This window comes from Sorex araneus, chromosome 3 (assembly GCF_027595985.1).
Source record: "Sorex araneus isolate mSorAra2 chromosome 3, mSorAra2.pri, whole genome shotgun sequence".
Lineage (NCBI taxonomy): Eukaryota > Metazoa > Chordata > Mammalia > Eulipotyphla > Soricidae > Sorex > Sorex araneus.
Window position 1 is genome coordinate 78,364,411 of NC_073304.1, and position 22,110 is coordinate 78,386,520.

Consider the following 22,110-nt stretch of genomic DNA (forward strand, 5'->3'; position numbering starts at 1 on the left):
GTTACGATAGTGTCAGTGTTTTATGGTTTTGTGTTTAGTTACCACACATCATCATTACCATAGTGCCCAATACCCTCCACCACTGTCCTTATGTTATTTTCTTCTCCATCTCTTCATTCTCTCCAGTCTCGTTCCACTTCTCTAAGTTTTGTAATCCAGGTCAAGTATTTATCATTTTTAAAATAACAGGGCCAGAGAGACAGTGCAGTGGGAAGAGTGCTTGCCTTGCACACTGCTGATCTGGGTTCAATCCCCAGCTCCCATGGTCTCCTAAACTCTGCCAGGAGTGATCCTTGAGCTCAGAGCCAAGATTAAGCCCTGAGTACCACTGAGTATGGGCCTCATGCCAAAAATAAATAATTGCATACATGAAATAAATACTGCCTAGATAAAAAATCGTTTGGGGCCAGAGAGATAGTGTAAGGTACTTGGCCTACCTGGTTTGCTCCCTACACTATATATGGTTCCCCCAAGCACCACCGGGTATGGCCCAGAGCCCTACCCCTAGATTGTTGAGAGGGATCGTGGAGGTAGCTCAAAGGGTTAGTGTGTGTGCTTTGCATACAGAAGGCCCAGATTTGATCTCCAGTGTCATGTGATCTGCAACAAGCATCGCCAGCAGCCATATCTGGGCAAAGTACTGGAAGTAACCTTCTAGTACGTATGGGTTGTGGTCCCCAAACAGACCCAAAACAATTTTTTTGAAGCATAAGGGGTTTAAGAGTATTAAGCCTCTTTAACTAATGAGATGGCCCAAAGAAATGGAGCACATGCTTTGTATGCAGAAATCCTGTGTTCAATTGCTGACACTGCAAGGTCTTTCTGTACTGCCTGGGTTGGCTCCCACTATTGGTTATGAGCCCCTCCCCCCCAAAAAAATTAATAAGATACTATTATGCTTCTGAGTCCAAAACATTTGATAACTTCTAAATCATAAGATTTGCTCTACCTTAATTTAAATAAATATTAAAATACTCAAGCCTACATAATTGTTGTATCATTTTGTTAGAGAAAGATTAGTTGATTAGAAATTGTTAGAATTTTCTTACTCTGGCTTGTAATATTTCACATTAAAAGCATCTAGTCAATATGCTTTTAAAAAATCTTTATTTGGCATAAACTTCTTTTTTTATTACTTTCTGAGTAGTTTGTAATTTCCCTTTTGTTTTTCTCTTTAGGTTAAGAATTAAGATTTGTGTGTGTGTGTGTGTGTGTGTGTGTGTGTGTGTGTGTGTTTGTGTGTGTGTTTTACCCGAAGTGTCCTGGGACTACTCCATGCCAGTGCTTAGGGGTCATTCAGTCTTGTGCAATGGACTCAGGGCTCCAGCATGCAAAACATTTGCTGCAGCTTTTTGAGCTGTCTCCCCACCCTGAAGTTAGACTTTTTAAGTCTCTTTTAATTTTAGTGACTTGTGGCCATAAAATGTGGCCTAGTAAATCTTTGTGCTTTAATGCTTTGAACATTTTCACATAGTACTAAATTATTTTTACAGAACAGTTGGACAAGCTGTGAAAAGTCCGGATAAACTACTTAAGGTGATCTATCGCAGGAAGAAAATTCATCATCCTTTTCCACATCCTTGTGACAGGAAAAAACAGTCCCCCAAAAGTGGGGACTGTGACATGGCAAATAAAGAAAATGAACTGGCTTGTGCAGGCCACCTGCCTGAAAAATTACGCCCCGATTGTCGAACATATTTGGTTAATGCCAGTGATTCTGGTTCTTCACAGACAGAAAACCCATCATCGAAATATAGTACTTTTTTTTCTGAGGTAAGTTGTATTAATTTTATTCTTATGATACTGTTGCTTTTATTCTTTGTCATAATCTGTTATCTGAAATAAATCTCCATCTACCAAATTTAGGCTAATTTGAAAGATTGTGGATCCCTTACACAATTTTCTGGAATAGCCAGATTTGAACCAGAATTCCATTTCTGTGTTAGTATACTGTCTGAGCTGGAAGGACATAATTGATAGCTGCTGTAAATATGCATAATGGCATGTTGCCCAGTAGTGATTTAAGGGAAGGAAAAAAGAAGATAGTTGCCTATGAAGTAGACTGCCAAAGTCAGAGATAAAGGAAAATTTTTCTGGATTTTCAGAATTGTCTATTAGAAGTGTTGTTTAGGCAAGCCTGCTACGAATACCTGCTTAGGTGCCCTGCTCCTCTGGCTAAGGCAAAATTAGTTGTTTAGCAGACTCAAGGGAATTTGGGGGGGCGGGTGATACACATTTAGGAAATGAGTTTTGTGGTATACAGCCATACTTCAGAAAAGTCATTTATTTGAGGACAAAAGAGAAAGTACATGGACTAAGCCTTACAACCCTGCTTCGAGAATAAACAAATAAAATAAAAATGTTTATTTGAAAGAACAGCTTGATGAAATGGAACACAAATATGTTCCCTTGAGCTCCACCAGGAGTGATCCCTGAGCAGCACTGGTTTCAGCCCCAAAATAAAAACAGCAAAAAGAAAAACAGTTTGTGTCAGGAAATAAGCTCAATTGGTAGAGAATATGCATATGTCCAGCATGTGTGAGGGCATGAGTTTCATCCCTGGCACCACATGTGTTCCATTTTCCCCCGCTCCCCATCAAGTAGTTCAAGGTATAGCCATGGTGACCCTCAAGCAATGCAGCCCAGGCATTGAACATAGAGGCCCACATAACTACACTGAGAATCACCAGTAGTGGCCCCGGGTGTGTAGCACTGCTGGGTATAAGCTCCATAAAAATATAAAGAAAGCTAAGGAGATAGTATTGCAAGTGGGGCATTTGCCTTGCATGTGGCTGATCTGGGTTTGATCACTTGAACTATATATTCTCTACCCCATCCCAGAACTCTGGGACAGGGTCTCATAATTAACAAAAAATTAAGTCACATAAGTGAATTTCCTGTGAGATTTTTCAAGACCTCTAAAAGAGGTTTTAGGTTTTTTTCTTTGCTCTGTTGTTTTGACTATGCATCAGAAACCTTTCTTTACCTTACACTTAAATTAATAGGTTTGATTATTCTTTTATTACTTAAAACCCCTTTTACCTGAATGCCTAGTGTCTGCTCTAGAAACTTAGTAAAAGTAAAAACCAGGGCTGGAGACATAGCATAGCAGGTAAGCACTTGCTTTTTGTACACAGCTGACCCGGGTTTGATCCCTGGCATCCCATATGGTCCCCTAAGCCCTATCAGGAGTGACTCCTGTGTGCAGAGTCAAGAATAACCCCTGAACATCACCAGGTGTGGCCCAAAAACCAAAACCAAATCCAAAACCAAATAAAAAGTGAAACCATATGTTTGTCAAAGTTCAAAGATATTTAACATTACATCTGGCACTTCCAGTTCTAAAATTAATCCTATGAAAATATTCCAGATAGCCATGTACATAAGCTGTCATGTTGCAGAATTATTTTTGTTCTATTTTGTTTTGAACAACCACTGATTGTGCTTAGGACTTACTCCTTGCTCAATGCTCAGGCGTCACTCCTAATGGGATTCAAGCAACTATATATGGCATTATCTGATGTACTATCTCTCCTGTCTGATGCATAGTTTAGTGGGAGAGGGGAAACAAGATCAATCTAAATCATATCACATAAATGTAATGTAGTAAAGGGTGGCTAGGGTGCCTGTATCACCTTTGATCCCAGAGCTTAGAGAGGAAAAAGAGAGAAATCAAGGGGGGAAGGAAGAAGATGAGAAAGATGAGTAATGGGGAACGGGTCAGGGCATTGGTTATACTGGTGATGTGGGAGATTGGTGTAGCTATAGATCCAAAGCCACAGACTCAACAACACTGAAGACATGAGATCTAAGTTGGCAGGTGTAGGGAGCACTGGTGGAGGGAACTTGACACTGGTGTTGGAATTGGTGTTGAAATATTGTATGCCTAAAACTCAATAACTTTTTAAACCTTGGCTCTTTAATTACATTAAAATTATTATTTTTATAAGTTTCAAAAACAAATCATGATACATAAACCATGATAAGAAGAGAATACATGTAATTTTATAATTAGGTTGCCCGGTTTTGACATTTAAAATATGTAAGAAAAAATGCAAAGTTTGAAAAAAAATGTCTCACTATCACTATCATCCCGTTGATCATCAATTTGCTCAAGCAGGCTCAGTAACGTCTCCATTTTGAAAAATATACATAATAATATTTTGAAAATATATATAATAATATTTTAATTGCATATGTACCTAATTTGTCTTTTTTCTAGAAAATGCATTGGAAAGATGCATACTTGTTTGTTAACGGATTATTTTTGGAGGGTGTTAATAAATTTTTTTTTTAGGGTATTTGAAAGGAATCACTTTTTTTTTTTTTTTTGGTCTTTGGGTCACACCTGGTGATGCTCAGGGGTTACTCCTGGGGCTCATGCACTCAGGAATTACTCCTGGCGGTGTTCAGGGGACCATATGGGATGCTGGGAATCGAACCTGGGTCGGCTGCATGCATGGCAAATGCCCTACCCATTGTGCCGGAAAGGAATCACTTTTTATGTAATTCTGCATCTAAACTTTTTTTTTTTAGAGTCTATGTAATACGGGGGAAAAGAAATGAATAAACAAATTTAAATACATAACAGAACTATTTTTGTGATTCTCTTGGTATATCATAAATAGGTCTTTATAATTTAATAAAGTATAAATTAACTGTTCATTTGCAATATTTCTTTTGTCAACTTCTAAAGAGTCACCTGTGCATAATTTTGAAATGTCTGTAGAACAAGTCAGTTAAAAAAGATTTTATATGATATTTTTTGTTGTTGTTTTAACAAATTTAACAAATTGTTTTAACAATTGTAACAAATTGCCTTTCAGGTTTCTCAGGACCATGAAACAATGGCACAAGTTTTATTCAGCAGGAATCTGAGATTGAATGTAGCTTTAACTTTCTGGAGAAAGAGAAGTATAAGTGAACTAGTAGCTTATTTGGTGAGGTAAGAATAATCTTCAATAAAAGTATTTTCTAACATGCAACCCAGAGTGTTTCTTTGTTATTCCTGGCTAAAATTTTTAACTTTCTATTTAGTTTCAGTAAGGTATTATGGTTTTAAACTAGATTTATCTGACTGGAATGATAGTACAGTGGGTAGGGTGCTCGCCTTGCATGTAGCCCACCTAGATTCGATCATCAGCATCCCATATGGTGCCTCAAGCCTACCAAGAGTGATTCATGAGCACAGAGCCAGACTTAAACCCTGAGCACATCTGGTGTGGCCCCCAAAAAAAAACAAAACAAAACAAAACAAAAACACCTACCAGGCTGGTGTGATAGTACAGCAGGTAGAACACTTGCCTTGCATATGGCTGACCCGGGTTCAATCCCTGGAACTCCTTATGGTCCCCTGAGCCCACCAGGAGTGATTCCTGAGTGCTGAACCAGGGGTAAGCTCTTAGCACTGCCAGGAGTACCCCTGCCCTCTCCCACTCCCCCCCAAAAAAGTACATTTTATCAGTAGTCTAATTATAACCAGAATACAAAAGACCATCAGCTTTATAGATTAAATAAAACTGTTACATTTTGGAGTAAGATTTTTACCTATGTAACTAAAAGATTCCAGTATGAGAAGAACTTAAGTTTTAAAAATCTTCCTTAAGTGAAAATATTAAGCATTAACTTTCTCACTGTATTCAACACTCTTCCCAGACATAAGTTCTTCTCAAGTTTTACCTTAGTGATGCCTTTTTTGACCACCTTTAATAAAAATACGTATTTATTCATTTAGTATGTTTCTCATTTTCTTTTTCTCAATAACTACATCAGTATGCTTTATTAATTTTCTTATTTCTTGTCTTTGCCTTCTCTCCCCCACAACCTCACCTGCCCCCCACCCCCCCACTAACATGCAAGCCCTGTCTCTGCTCACTGCTCTAGTACCATCCTTATTTTAGAGTGTGTGAAAAGAGTAACTTTCTCATGACTTTCGTGTAAAAGTAGTAAGGAAATTTGCTTTCTAAACAGTGCTGTCTATTTTTTTGTACCGACAGGATAGAAGACCTTGGTGTTGTGGTAGATTGCCTTCCTGTGCTTACCAATAGGTAAAAAAGGATTTTTTTCAAAATAAAATAAGTTTAAAGAAGCACAAATTATAACTTCATGTTTTTTAATGTAATATTTTATTTAGTTTACAGGAAGAAAAACAATACATCTCACTGGGCTGCTGTGTAGATTTGTTGCCTCTAGTAAAGTCACTACTTAAAAGCAAATTTGAAGAGTAAGTCCTCATCTGAAGCTCAGCTCATTTTTTCTCTTGTACCTTAGGAAGGTTTTTGTGCCTTGTAAATAGTACACCATAGTAGTTTGGGCTTCATGAAACAGTTCATTTAGAAAAAAAATCTACAAAATTATTAAAAAATAAGTAGTTACATAAGTGAGGGAGGGATGCAATAGGGCTGGGATAAAAAGGTATGTGGTTTTTGAGGAGGGAGAATATTTTGTAAAGGTTTCTTATATGAAAACATAAATTTTGTAACAAAATATCATTTCAGATATATAATAGTTGGTTTAAACTGGCTCCAGGCAGTTATAAAAAGATGGTGGTCAGAATTATCATCAAAAACAGAAATTATAAATGATGGGTAAGTATACCTTAAAGATAAACTATTGTTGCTAATTTTTACCAGAAAATAAAGCAGCTTGATTATACTAGGAGATAATTTTATCTCATTATTATTTACATGTAATAATTGTTCTTTATTTGCAGAGAAATATTAATGATTAATGGGATACTGTTCATATGTGAAAATTTGACCTGGAAATTCCAAAACCCAATTATCCCCTAAGTTTCTTCTAGTAGAACTTTTATCCTTTATTTCGGAAGGAAAAAAACACATAGCTATGATTTAACTTTTAGTTCCATTATAATGAGTGAGAGAAAGAAAAAGAGATTATCTTAATTGAAATTAATTTTGAGACCCAAGAGTGAATATATCTTGCTGGGTTCTTGGCTACTTAGACATTAATTTAAGAGTTCATTGTGGATGAATACCTTTTTTTTTTATTGTTGTTGTTTGTGGGCCACACCTGGTGATGCTCAGGGATTATTCCTTGCTTTGCACTTGGGAATTATTCCTGGCGGTACTCAGGAGACCACACTGGGTAATGGGAACCAAACCTGGGTCGGCCATATGTAGGGCAAACACCTTACCCACTATACTACAAGGGCTCCAGACCTTGGTGAATACAATTCTAAAAACTAAATTTTAATGATCATAATTTGTGTATTGTCTTCATTTGGAATATGTGGGTCTTCTACCAACTGGACCAGATTACCATAAGCTACTAAAACTGTAATACCAGTTTCCATAGAGATTTTCTTTCTAGGCTGTCAGTATTTCTTACATAATACAAGAACAGGTTGTTGAGTTGCTCCTAATGCCTACCTGTTTTTGTTTTGTTAATTTTTACCTGCTTTAATAAGTAACTTAATTTTTTGTGATTGACATATATAAGTTTTTAGAGCTTTGCTTATAAGAAATATAATTTTCTCTTCATAAAAACTTGAAAAATCTTAAGCTGTTTTAATATTTACTTCTGAAGTTCATACCATAGTATGTTTATTTTCTTGTTTTTCCTGTTTTTCTCTCCTAGTAATATTCAGATTTTAAAACAACAGTTAAGTGGATTGTGGGAACAGGAAAACCATCTCACTTTGGTTCCAGGATATACTGGTAATATAGCTAAGGTAATCTGTATTTAAACTTCAAAAATCGAGTTTATAAATCTGTATTTTAAGACAGGTATGTAGGAAAAATTTATACTTAAATTTAATTAATAATTAGAAATAATTTAAGAATGAAGAGAGAGTACAGGGAGATAGTAAGGCGCTGCTGGCCCTGACTGATTCAGTCTCCTGTGCACTCAGATGGTCTTCTGAGCACTGCCTACGTAGCCCAACCCCTCAACCAATTAATTAGAAAGACTATTGATAAAGGAACTCTTTGTAACCTGTAGAAAAAGGAGTTCATCACTATTGTAATTGGATCTAAAAAAGCATTAAGGCAAACACCCTACCCGCTGTGGTATTGCTCCAGCCCCGAAACACTTGTGTTTTAACTTAACTCAGGAGACTTAAGACAAAAATGTATTTATTTAGGATCAAATCATTCCAATTTGGTATATGTAGATTCAGGTAGAAAACCTAAAACTTGTCCCAGAGAGTATGACTGGAGATTTTATGAAACTAAAAGATTGAGGAGGCTAGTGATTATAGAAAAGCTTAACAATTATTTAACGTGATTAGCAAACAGGCTTAAACTATTTTGGGCTATACATAATTGGGTATTGATTCTCCAGAAAAGATGGAAAGGAAACTGATCCTGTCCTCCAGTTGAAAGTCCGTTATCAGTTCTCATTTATAATATGAATGACTTCCCAAATAATTATTTGCTGGATGAGTTCTTAAAAACAGTGGCTTTTTGTTTCATTCCCGAGTTCTTTAGCTTAGGTCTTTAGTTCAAATAAGAAAGGTAATTTTTCTATGATAGTTCTTCAGCTGCATTTTAAAATTGGCTTCATAGATGTCAGCTTTTTACAATTATGTGAAATACCTTGACCATTGTATATAATTTTATTCTGTAGTTTTTTTTTTTTAATGTGTTTGGGCCACAACTGGAAATGTTCAGGGGTTACTTCTGGCTCTGCACTCAGGAATCACTCCTGGCAGTGCCAGGGATCAAACCTGTGTTAGCGGCATGCAAGGCAAGCTCCCTACCTGCTGTACTATCTCTCCATTCCCTTCTGTAGCATTCTTGATGTAAGTTTTATAATTAAAAGTCATCTTGCTCTGGAAAGGCCTGACATTTTGGGTAGTGATACTGAGAAATTATTCTTAGCATGGAAATTTTTATTTTTCGGGCGAGAAAGATAGCATAATGAGCTGAAACACGTGCTTTGCATGCATGAGGCCCAGGTTCCATGCCCCAGCACTGCATGGTTTCTCAAGTACTGAGCCAGGAGTAGCCCCTGAGCACTGTTGATTATGACCCAAATAATTACTCGATTTTTTTTTCTATTTTGGCCACACCCAGCGTTGTTCAGGAGTTACCCCGGCTCTGCACTCAGGAATCAAGTCTGGTAGTGCTTGGGATGTCATATGGGAGGCCAGGGATCGAATCCAGGTTGACCATGTGCAAGGCCAATGCCCTACCCGCTCTACTATTGCTCTGACCTCGACATTTTGCTTTTAAGTGAACTGAATGTGCCCTGCAGTCGGGCACCCAGCACTAGCACCAGGTATTGCTCAGGTGCCTCTCCAGGGAGTCTTCAGCAAACCAGCTGATGGCTCAATGAGAGGACCCTTTGGTGCTGGGGATTACCCTCGGCACCACAGCAGTACTCGGGGACTTCCAGAGCTACATTTGGTATTGAGAGCTAATCAGGCTTGGGTGCATGTAAGGCATGTACCTTACACAACTCTATCTTCTCTTCTGCACCTAGTTGTAATTTTTATATAGGAAGAAGCTTTTATTGTAAACATACTCTTTTTTTTTTTTTTTTTTTTTTTTTTGCTTTTTGGGTCACACCCGGCGATGCACAGGGGTTGCTCCTGGCTCTGCACTCAGGAATTACCCCTGGCGGTGCTCAGGGGACCATATGGGATGCTGGGAATCGAACCCGGGTCGGCCGCGTGCAAGGCAAACGCCCTACCCGCTGTGCTATTGCTCCAGCCCCTGTAAACATACTCTTAGGAGACTGTATTTAATATTGAAGACCAAATTAAGTGGTTAAAAGTTCTAAGAAATTTATCAAGCTGTGGTAAAACCTCTTTTTACAATATTAAGCCATCAATTTTAATTTGAGAATAGACATCAGAGAAACTTTGATCAAGCTGGCCTAAAATTTATATAGCACTGAGTGCTCTGAATGGTTTAATGATCCTGCTTAGCTATAAAAGTAGAGTTATTTTTACAAGTACCAAAAAGTTAATTCAGTCTTTACAGAAATTTGTTGAGCATATGTTACATGCCACACCCTGTGCTAAACCAATGCTGATTAAAAAAAAAAAAATTGAGTTAAGACATACTTTTTACCATCAGAAAGTTGCAGAGAAAAACAAAGGCAAATCAAGTGACAGGAGAAGAAAATAAGTTGTATATGTGTATTTACTGTAATGCCTAATGAGTTGTTTTTGTTTTATTCTCCAAGGATGTAGATGCTTATTTATTACAGTTGCATTGATAGACTTCTGCTAAGAGCATTTCCTTACTCAGAACGTCCCTGGACCACATGATTTTCAAAAAAAAGTCTCATCTGAGAACTGTGAACTGTTGAAGAAATAAAACCATTCTTTTCTTTAAGAAGCTACATAATGAAACCACTAACAAAACCCTAACAATCTACTTCACATTGAAGTGGAAAAGTATCAGAAAGGAGCAGCTAAAGTTTCTGTGAGGTGAAAGTGCACTATGAAGATTGTTCACCTTGCTGCATTTGGGATTTCGATGGCTATTTGGTTACACTGTTGAAGAACTACTGGGTCTTAATGCAATCCTACTTAGGAGTATAATTTATACTATGTGAAAAAAATAAGACAGGGCTTGCTACTAGGAACCACAAGACCAATCATCTTTTAAAGAATGTGTTTTATAATTAAAAAAAAACTTAAACGTATGCAGCTATTTTCTGATGTTGAAAAGACTTTGAAAGTTTAAAACATCATAACAAATAATACTAAAAGTTTTGTTCAAACTGAGATACTGTGTGCAAAATGCCTTAATTATTAATAAGCCAATGTGTGTGATATCAATATTTGTTTCAAAAGAGAAAAGAAAAACAGCTGTGCTTCTGGCATGATAAAAGCATGGAATTAAATCAGGGGTTTCCATTCATGGAGAATGTTGTTGAAACTATTTCACGCCATTTTAAAACTTGAGAATATTTTTAGTATCTCTGATTTTTTTTTTTGCCAGAATCATCATGTCATGTATGTATGTGCTACTCCTTTATTAAAGAAAATGGTGATATGTATTTGTATGAATGTTTAACTGGAAATATCTGCAGAGTTGGCTAATTTATGTTACTGTTTATTGTATATGTATTTCTTATATTTTCAGTTCTGTATCATTTAAGTTTCTTTCATTTGAGTAAATTCACTAAATATTTCTATGATTTTTGGTTTTTATTCTGATTTTATATGGATTCTAATTCTTTTTCACTAAATATATTTTTAAAAGAATTCTATATTGTGCTTTAGAAATGTTTACAGTTAGTACTGACCTTCTATTTTAACTTCTACCACTTTTCTACCTCTTCCACTGGTTGGTATGAAATACCAGTAGACTGTATGAGGTTTTTTGGTTTTTTTTAATTTCTTTTAATACCATTTTTAATGTTAGTGAACTTTGTTTAGAATGTCTAAGAAGTTGTATATCTGACCTATTTTGAAAGTGATTTGGGTTTAAACAATACTTCTGGTGATTTGTACATTTTCTTTTTAATATGTATGAGAAGCATATGAGCAAAGATTTTTAGTAATCAAATTTCGCTGTCGCGATCCTCCATTCTCTTGAATGTAAATCTTCAGTATTTACTCAATTGGCAACTACTGATGTGAAGCCCAGGCAACCATCTCTCCTGCTTTAAAAGTGTTATCTTTCACTGAGTTTTATTTTGTGTAATTCTACACAGTGAACATCAGTTACAGCCATTATTTCCTTAAGTCTTTTGATGGGAATATTTTTAGGTAATTGCACTTTCGTTGTTGAAGATTGAGTTATTTAAGAAGTTTTTAGGAGGTGGAATTTAAGTCATTATCTGCATACGTGTCTGTGAACTATTAGGAAGATGGAATATAGCCTTTTTTGATTTCTATTGCTTTAGTTACCATTGTCCTATCCAACAGTTTGAGCAAGGTTAACTCATTTGGAGCATGGTGCTAGTAAAGCTAAGGACAGGAGTTCCATACTATTCTAGATTCTTTAACTTGATATAAATACTCAAAAATATTCATGACTACAGATTGGACTTTTTTCTGAGGTACCCATCTTACAAATTCAGCTCTTAGTCACAGGGAAGATAGGTATGTAACAGCATAAATTCTTTGTTTATCGCAGATGGAAAACTGACTCAAATAATTGGTATATGTGATACTATACCTAAAATATTCTCACTATAAATTCCTCTCAGTCAGATCATTAATAAACAGTTTCTTTTAAAAATCAAACTTGAATAAAGTAAATCAGTAAAAATTAAAAATATAAATAAGAAATATAAAGTGTAATGTAAAAATAAAAAAGATATAAAGTAAAAATACAAATGTAGTAAGAAAAATACTATCCTGTTAAAATTGAGCTCTTATGTACACATTTATGTTTGTGGGAGAAGGGTATGTAACATTCCTTTTCATATGCTCAGAACTATGTAAGTCAGCAGGCTTAGAGCCATCAAGAATTATTCAGTAGCACCTACTCATAATTTCTCTTGTTGGTCTTCACAGTTTACCTGAATATCTACCTCTCAATTACTGAATTATGATTAATGCTAGGTGATTTTAAGATTCTTGAAAAAATATATTGGCTAAGTAAATACTGTTAAGCAGATCTATTGCTATTAGGCTCTTCTCATACTATTAATTAGAACAGTGTTGATTTCCAGACAGAACCTAAGACAGTGTTTACAAAGAATGTTGGCTGTTATATTTACCTAGATTCAGACAATTGCTGTCCATTGTTGTTTATTTGTTGATGTGCTGCTAAGCAGTACACAGAACTGAGGGACCATCCAGGGTCTCTTCTTTACCTCTTCCTTTTTATCTTTTAGGTTTTCTATACTTGACTATGGTAGCTTTCAAACTCTAGAAACAGGTTGTTCATTGAGCTGAACCTTCTATTAGGGATAGAAGGAATGGATTTTTGTGGTGAGTGTTTATGATCATCATAGTAGTTATAAGTTAGGAAGCAAGTTTTATCAGTATCTTTTTAATACTACATTTTGACAGTAATTTCAAAGGTCATGGACACAAATTGTTTCTGTGAAACCTGAGAGATGAGAATTTGGGTATAAATATCTTTATCTACTTTAGGAATCATCAGCACTGAACTGTAAGGACTTCTGGAAAATTACATCTTAATGCCCCTAAACATAGTACATACCATGTCCTAATCTTAAAAATAGCATATGGGTTTCAGAATTATATTTCTAGCCTTTGGAAATAACACTTAGAACATTTCTACTTTTGGCAAGTTGTTATAATTAACATTAGTGGAAATTTATTTGAGTAAAAATTATTAAATTTTGACAAGATGGTAATGTCAGTTGCCTTTATGGATTTAAAGGGAAAAAATATGCCTGGAAGATAGTTTATACATGTCATGCTCTGTGCTGTGGGTTTAATTCCCAGTCTTTCATGGTTTTCCAAGCACAATTGGGAGTAGCCTCCCAGCATTGCTTGGGAACCCCCACAACCCTCAGAAGTAGAATCATAGCATTCTAACCTAACTGCAGTGATCCACTGGATGGTGTTTTATTTTTCAATTGGCTTTTAGATGGAGGAATATTACTGGGTCTTTGTTGATAGGTATTTTAGTTTTGATTTTGTGGTGCTAAGGATCAAACCCAGGACCTGCCACTTGCAAGATATTCTCTCTACTGCTGACCCGAAGCACCAACCCCTATGTTTTTAATTTAATTGCTTTTAATTTGCAATATAGTTTGATTAATTTAGTAATAGCACCAAGTATAAAAATGAAAATAGTGTGTATCAATATACAGAATATTGAGTGTTTGTTTTCACATGGGATATGTGTGGAGCCACGGATTCAGCTCCCTAATATACTTACTTGAACTAGTATTAATTTTTTATGCCTTATGGTATTCTGTATTTCTAGTCAGATTAAAGTAGGGTATTGTTTTTCTTCACCATTCTGAACCTGGCCAAACCCATTTGGACATTATGGGTTCATACCAAAGCTAAGAAGAGTCAATCCAAAATATTTTCTAGGGTAAGAGAATTGTCCCAGGAGTCATGAAATGACACTGAATTGCCAGAATTCCTTACTCCTGGAATTAGTTCTGTTTCATTTATCAGCCATACCTGCACATGGAGCTTGGATTGGCATAAGACCTCACCTTCCAGGGCAGGAGTGCAGTTAGCATCTGTTTAGCTACCCACCCCATACCCTTTTTTAAGAAAGAAAGAAAGAAAACTTCGAAGCCTCTGTATGAAATTAGTTGAATAGGTGAATGAGGGACTACCTGTCTCTCACTTGCCTCACAGTTTACCTGCCATTTCCAGTCTATACAAGTGCAGCTTAATCTCAACAATGGCAAAAGCAATAAAGACTTTCCTTTTAGGTTTTAAAGTTTCCAGAAGGTTCAGAAGAGGATTACCTTTCCTCCTTGGTTGTTTAAATTCCTTTTACCTTAGATTTTATTTTGTTTTGGGGCCACACCTGGCAATGCTCAGGAGTTATTCCTGGCTCTGAAATCAGGAGTTACTCCTGGCAGTGCTCAGGGGACCATAAGGGGTGCATGGATTGAACTGGGTCTTTTACATGCAAAGTAAATAACCTACTCATTGTACAATCGCTCTGACCCCACCTTAGGTTATTTTAAAAGTAAGTTAAGGGGGCTGCATTAAGGTAGCTTCATGTGCTCCGGTTGCATGCTTTGTGAGCAGGAGCCCCAAGTTCTATCCCTGGTACCTCATGGTCCCCTGAGCACCATTTGGAGAGACCACTAGTGGGGGTGATCCCAAAATAAAACCAAGGAAGAAACCAACATTTAGTCTCTTCTGTCGAAGTTTCCTCTGTTCCATAGAAATTGGTGCTCTTTAAGATCTTTTTATTTAATTTTTTAATTTTATAAGTTAGTTCACAATATTTGATTACATTTAATATTCAAACACCAATCCCACCACCATTACACCTCCCTACCACCAAATTCAGGGTGTTTCTATCCCACTTTTTAAGATTCTTAAGGTTTATGTACTTTTCCTTGAAAAATTTTTATTTATTCTCATGGCTTCCTTTACCATTTCCTTGAATTGTTCTGGTTTTTAGAGCAGAATTGATATCATTTTTATGGTTAATCAAATGAAGGTAGATTTTTTTAGTTTGAGAATATATTGAACTGTATATTCATCATTCTTAAACATATATCTTGCCTTAGCCCTGATTCTTTCCTGATAAAATTATGTATCCAGTTGCTTTCTAGAGTCATCCATTGGAAGATCTATAGACATTTTAATTAGTGTATCCAGAATTGACTTCATTTTCTACTTCCTCTCTTTCCCACCAACCCGGTGCCATCCTCTTCAGCTTCCGTCATCCCCTCCCCACCAACACACACACACACACACTTGGATGAAGTCTGCTCTGACTAAATTCTAGGTTTCAATGCTCATTGAAAACCCTACTGTAAAAAGTTACAAACCACAAACTTAATGAATCATGTCCAAGTCACTCATCAAATCCTGCTGATGCAACCTCTGAAGATTCTCATCTTTCCGCCTCCCTTCAGCTCTTCCTGTCATTACCTTAGTCTATGTTATTCCAGCAGCCCCCTGACTTATCTCTGCCTCCCAACAACCTTTGCTCCACATCTGCAGACCTCAACTACTTTGTTAAGTATAACTCTTACTGTGTCACAATCCCAGAGGCCCTCTTTGAAGTGGTCTAAACAGTGTGTTTGACACTATCAACATAGCTTCTGCTGTTCCCTTTTAGTCATCCAGCCAGAATGAATTTGCTTCACTTCCTGAAGAATATTACACTTTCTCTGCAGATCCTCTACTCATTCACACCCCGCCTTCCATGCTCACCCATTAATTTCTTAGACTTCAAGTCACAGCTGGAACAGTTCCCTTGAGAAGTCTCTGAAGCCTCCAGGTCTCTACACATACTTGACTCTCAAACTTGTTCTTAACATTGCTTATCAGTGTTCTGTAATTACTTATTATCTGTCTTCCAGGCTAGACGGATAGCTTCACAAGGCCATATCCCCATACCTGGCACAAGGCCTAGCAAGGAGACATTTAATACTAACGAATAGGTCCAACAGTGTGGCATCTCTGGGTATACAATAGCATTACCTTCTCCTGCCATTCCCAATCTTTGGTTTCACTCTCCATGGTTACGCCCAGGCAATCCAGACCTAAAGACACCAGGTGTAAGTAACTTTATATTTAATAAAATAACTATGTTTAATGGTGGACCTCCCTTCTTTTGTACAATGACCCAGGGTTGTGGTGACACTTGACTGCAGTGCTTGTGCGCTTGTTGTGGTTGTCTCTGGTCACAGTGTTGCTGGGCTCACGCTGTGCAGGTGGAGCCCTGCAGGGGAGCAGAGTCTAGGCCTCAAGCCTGCAAGGTAGCTCTTTCCCACTGAGCCATTTATATACTTTTCCATTTTTTGTTGCTGTTGTTGGACCATCAGGCCAAGCACAAGGCCACATGCTGGGGTGCCATGTGGTAGCAAATACTTAAAATAAGACCTTATAGCACAAGGCAGTGCCACTTGAACCCCACATCACTTTTATTAGTTTATTACACTAGTATTTATAATCATGTTATAATTGGGTTCATATTAAGTTGAGTTTATAATTATATTGTTAGTTAATGTTAATCTTAATTAAAATATGCATATATGGGGGAAACATAGTATGTATATGAGTTTCAGTAGCCACAGTTTTAGGCATCCACTGGAGACCTTGGAACAAATCCCTCATGGATATGTATGGATTTATACACTGTATAAGACAGGGACTTCTTAGTAAATTTAAAGCCATTTGTAATAGCAAAGGTGCTTAACATGAGTCATTCTGGAATAAATAAAAATATTCGTTTCTTCTCTCTTGTTTTAGGAAGTTGCCTTATGATGTACATGTTATAACAAAGCAAAACCTTATCTAAAGTTGTTACATTGCTTTTCCATTACTTGGCCCCTGCATTCAATGATTCCATGCATCTATAAAGTATAGATTCAAGACTTTTTCTTGTAATGTGCAAAGGTTACTGGGTGTTGAGGGTATCTCGTTGATGATTTTGTGTTGCTCTTGCTTTTGTCTTCCGGTGATTGAAAAGTCATGTGGGATATAGTGATTTTTCTGTATAATACCCTTGAAGTAGGGGCCAGGTATATGGGTTAGTGGTAAACCACTTAACTGGCATATGTGAAACCTTGAGTTTGATTCCTAGCACTACCCAAAATATAATTCCCTCAAACCAGAAAGATAGCTCAAAAGGTTAAGCACTTGCCTTGCATGGAGGAAGCCCAGGTTCAATTCCCAGCACCACATAAACCTCTGAGTACTACCTGGTGTGGCTCCCAAGTTTTAAAAAGTGAATAAATCACAAATACTGTTCCTTCTGAAAATAGAAGCATAGGACTGAAAATAGAATAAAAATATTAAATGGCAGTAATCTCACCTAAAGAAACCATTGTGTCTATCCTTTCAGATATTCTTTATGTGTGTGCACATATTTAGTGCAAATGGAGTCATTCTACAATCCTTGATGTATTTCTCACTTCTTGTGCTTTTGGGGGAGATCTGGTGTCACACCTGGCAGTGCTCAGGACTTACTCCTGGCTCAGTGCTCAGTGGTCACTCCTGGCAGTGCTCAGGAGACCATTTGCAGTGCTGGGGATAGAACTGGTATTGGCCACATGCAAGGCAAGTGCCTCACTCCCTCTCTATTATAGCTATGACTTTAACAGTTTCTAATTATTTCTTTGAGAAATTTGCAAGATGCCAAAAATATATTTGAGAATTACTTTTTAAAGTATCAGTAACACAGAAGCATTCTGATTGTTCTTTTATTATTGTTGTTGCTAATCATTATCTAATTTTTCAAAAGTTAGGAAGTGTCCCACTGGTCTTTGTTACTTTTTGCACCCAAGACAACGTAAAATCTACTTAGCCTCCGCCTGCTGGTAGCCTGCTGGGTCTGCCCAGGAGTCCACCCTAACAAACTTCCCTTGTGTCTGCAAAAAAAAAAAATTTTTTTTTAAAGTATATAAGAAAATTTTAATTCTGTAATTTGAAAAGAAACATTTGTTTAAATGATCCTAAGTATTTGAGAACAGAAATTCAGTTTGTAACTGTAACATGTTTACTCTGGCTGTCTAACATAACTTTCTTACTATAAAATGGGTTAATCCTTATCTAACTGATAAAACTTTCAGAAAATATTTTTAAATATTGAGTTGATTTTGAGCCAAGACTCATTTTTTTAAAGACTCAGTCTTATCCAAATAATATAATTCCTAATAACCTGACTCTTGCAAGTATATTTCAGAGTCTAATGAGATGTCCCTAAATGAATAAATTTTCTCTTCTGCCCAAATAATTTTTCTTTCGGTTCTGTGTTCTTAATACTCAAGATAGGGGTGGAGGAGTGGAATAGTAGGAACAGATATTAGACAAAGCTAAATGATAGCCATACGCTTATATACGTGTGTGAATATCACATGCTTAGGACTTAACTATTATCCTATGCAGTAATCCTAAAGATGATTACTGACATATATAGTTTTATGGCATTTCACAGATTATGGCTTGCTTTTTAATTTTTTTTTTTTTAATTTTGGGGGACACACCCAGCAGTGTTCAGGGCTCATATGGAATACAGGGGATCAAGCCCAGGCTGGGCACATGCAAGGCAAGTGGCCTACCTGCTGTGCATCGCTGCAGCCCCACTGGCTTGTTTATTTTGTTCTTCAGACTTACTCCTGTCTCTACACTCGAGGTTCACTCTTGGTAGAGCTTAGGGGATAATATCAGGTGCAGGGATCAAACCCAGGTGGGTCGAATGCAAGGCAGGCACCTTACTTACTGTGTGCACTCTCTCCTTCTCTGGCCACCAGATTCTAATAGAAAGTTCGTGGCAAGTGTTGAGCAAGTTTACTGATGACTTTATTTCTCTTTTTCCATTATTCCAACAATTTGTGCTCACTTTGTGACTCCTTTTTGATAGGTCTCCTAATATTTTAATTTTTTTCATTATTACATCTGTTATGATTATAAGTGACCTCTGGTGCTTGTAATTGTTTTGGAATGCCACAACCCGTGCCTATACAAGATGGAAAACATAATAATGTTGGGTCTTCTGACTGCTTCACTGACCAGTCATTCCAGAGTCTCTTCATCTGTCTCTCTGCATACATTTTCCTATCAACTGAAACACAGTAGCATTGAAATAACCATCTAGTGACCACTAAGCATTCAAATAAAGGAAGAATGGCACTTTAAAAGCTAGAAATTACTAACCTTAATGAAGAAGGCAAGCCAAAAGCAAAGATAGGCCATAAACCAGGCCTTCTGTGCCAAAACAGCCAGGTTGTGAATGCAAAATAAAAATGTCCTTCAAGAGGCTGAAGCAATAGTGCAATGGGTAGGGTATTTGTCTTGCCCTTAGCTGACCCAGGTTCAATCCCTGGCATTCTGTATGGTTCCCCAAGCACTGCCGGGAATGACTACTGAGAATTGCTGGATGTGACCCAAAAACAACAATAAAAAAGGCTTTCAAGAAATTAAAGGTGTTGTTAATGATATGAAAGCAAAACAGCATTATTGCTAATACTGAGAAGGTTACAGCTGTCCTGTCACAAAATTCACTTAAAGCCAAAGTTTAATCCTTGCCAAGGTCCTACTCTATTTTTGAAAGCTAAGAGAGGTGGAGAAGTCGAAGTTTGAAACTCGCAGAGGGTTGGTTCATGAAGCATAAGGAAAACTTCATATAATGTTTCGTAACATGTCATCATATACTTAATATATTCATAACATTAAGCCCAAGGTGAAGCATCAAGTAAGTAAAACTGTAGAAGCCAAAGTAGAGATACCCAGAAGATCTTGCTCAGATGATTGAGGTGGCTAGATTCAGATTTAATGTAGACTAAGAAGTATGAGCTTGGAAGAAGATTCCAACTAGGACTTTTATAGGAATCAGTTCCTTCAACTATTCAAAGGACCTACTTTGTCTTTATTGGGGTTAATATTTTAAGGTCTGAAGACAATGTTCATTAATTATCCTCCAGATTATGTGACCCTTAAGAATTGTGCAAAGCGGGGCTGGAGTGATAGTAAAGCGGGTAGAGCATTTGCCTTGCACACGGCTGACCCGGGTTCGATTCCCAGCATCCCATATGGTCCCCCGAGCACCGCCAGAGTAATTCCTGAGTGCAATGCCAGGATGAACCCCTGAGCATCGCTGGGTGTGACCCAAAAAGAAAATAAAAAGTGTAAAGCCCTTACTACATTAGCCAGGATATAAAAGCAATCCAAATGTCCAATAATAAATGAATGAATGGAGAAAGTTGAGGTATCTGGGGCTGGAGAGACCGTATAACAGGTAGATCACTTGCCTTGAATTCGGTCAACCCGAATTTAATCCCCAGCACTATATATGGTCCCCTGAGCAGCACCAGCAGTAATCTTCAAGCTCAGAGCCTGGAGGAAAACTTGAGCACAGCAAAGTGTGACCCCGAAACAAATCCTCCAAGATTGATGTATCTATACACAATGGAATACTATGCAGCCACAAGAAAAAGTAAAAGTCATGCAGTTTGCAGCAACTTGCATGAATTGGAGAGTATCATGCTGGGTGAAATAAGCCAGAGGCAAAAGGACAAATACAGGATGGTCTCACAAAATACAGGATGGTCTCACACTTCTGTGGTATGGACAGTGTAAGTCAATAATGAACCTTGAACACTAGGCTACACTCCTGAGGGTTCCGGGGGTTGGGAGTTGAGGGATGGAGCTAGGAAACAATTTGGTTGATTGGAAGCAACACAGGAACATAGGTGGAGGGTTTGGAACACACTGGTGGTGTAGCACCAGAAATGAAAATGTCTCTCAAATAATGGAGGGCATAAGGTGGTGGGGTTGGGGTGTGGGGCAGTTAGGAAGTCAAACCAGAGTTAATATAGAAACAGGAGTGAGGATCATGGGCACTTGGCAGTGGTATGCAATAACTTCGTGCATCAATACCAGAAACTAATACAGTATTTTTAAATTGTGCTAAATCTGTTCTGCCTGTATTCCTGGATGAGGCCAGGGAAGCATTTTATCTGTAAAGTAAATGCCATGAATGAGACCTGAGTTTGACTCCTGGGATAGCCACACACACAGACAAATGCTTTGAAATTTCTGATAGTAACTAGAAATTATACTTTGCAACATTATTTCTCAAAATTATTTTCTATTTCTTGCTAACTCAAGTAATGATGTAAGTTTGGAATTCAATAAAAACTGTAGTGATTATAATTCACATATTTGGTGTTCTATTTATGAGAAATGATGTTTAACGTAATATACCATATATCTTAAGATTTTCTTAGAAAGTTGAGATTCTTTTGAAACTTGAACTAAATGAAATGAATATGACTTCCTTTTTCTATTTATTAGTGGTATCTGATCGCCTTGAAAATCTTAAGCTGGTAAGGGAGGATTCAATTGTAAGTTTGTGTTTGAATGTTTTATGAATGACATAAAACAATGCTTTTCTTTTAAACATTAATTCAGATGTTAGCTAGTGTGCTGTATGACTAATTGCAGCATATCTTGGAAATCAAATACTTTAAAAGATATTTATAAAATATATGCAGCTTTCATGAGCTGCTATGGCAGCTGGCATACCCCCATCTGTTATCATGTGTGGTATGACTTTTGTGGTTGCTACTTTTATCTGTTAATAATTCTCATCTTTAAAAAAAAAAAAGAAAAGAATGTAATTTATGTGGGCCCTTTCTTCCTGATGTTTGCTTGCAAAGCTATAAACTTTCCTCTTACCACTGCTTTTGCTGTTATCACTCTCCTTCGTTTCCAGGAATCTTTTGATTTCCTCTTAGATTCCTGTCTAACCTACTGGTTGTTCAGTAGTGAGCTGTCCAATTTCCAGGTGCTTGACTTGATTCTCCATTTCTTGTGTGATTAACTTCAATTTTCAGTGCCTCATGGTTCTAAAAAGATAGTTGATACAATTTCTATCTTCCCAATTTTATCAAGGTATGTTTTGTGTCCCAGCATGTGGTCTATCTTGAACAATGTCCCATATGCACTGGAGAAGAATATATATTCGGCTTTGGGGGGATGAGAAGCCCTGTATATATCTACTGGAGGGAGGCCTTTCATTTCATCCTCCAAAACAGTATTTCCTTACT

The 22,110-nt window shown here is 37.1% G+C and overlaps 1 protein-coding gene across 1 annotated transcript in view; it reads left to right on the forward strand.

Moving 5' to 3' along the window:
• The window catches only part of KATNBL1 (katanin regulatory subunit B1 like 1), a 66,982-nt gene extending 45,764 nt beyond the window's left edge, over positions 1-21,218 (forward strand). The window contains exons 4-10 of the mRNA XM_004609537.2: positions 1,494-1,773; positions 4,827-4,945; positions 5,997-6,047; positions 6,134-6,223; positions 6,498-6,587; positions 7,600-7,693; positions 10,156-21,218. Coding sequence (XP_004609594.2) covers positions 1,494-1,773; positions 4,827-4,945; positions 5,997-6,047; positions 6,134-6,223; positions 6,498-6,587; positions 7,600-7,693; positions 10,156-10,188 — 757 coding nt within the window. The 3' untranslated portion in view covers positions 10,189-21,218. The remainder of the gene's footprint in view (positions 1-1,493; positions 1,774-4,826; positions 4,946-5,996; positions 6,048-6,133; positions 6,224-6,497; positions 6,588-7,599; positions 7,694-10,155) is intronic.
• Positions 21,219-22,110: the final 892 nt, after the last annotated feature.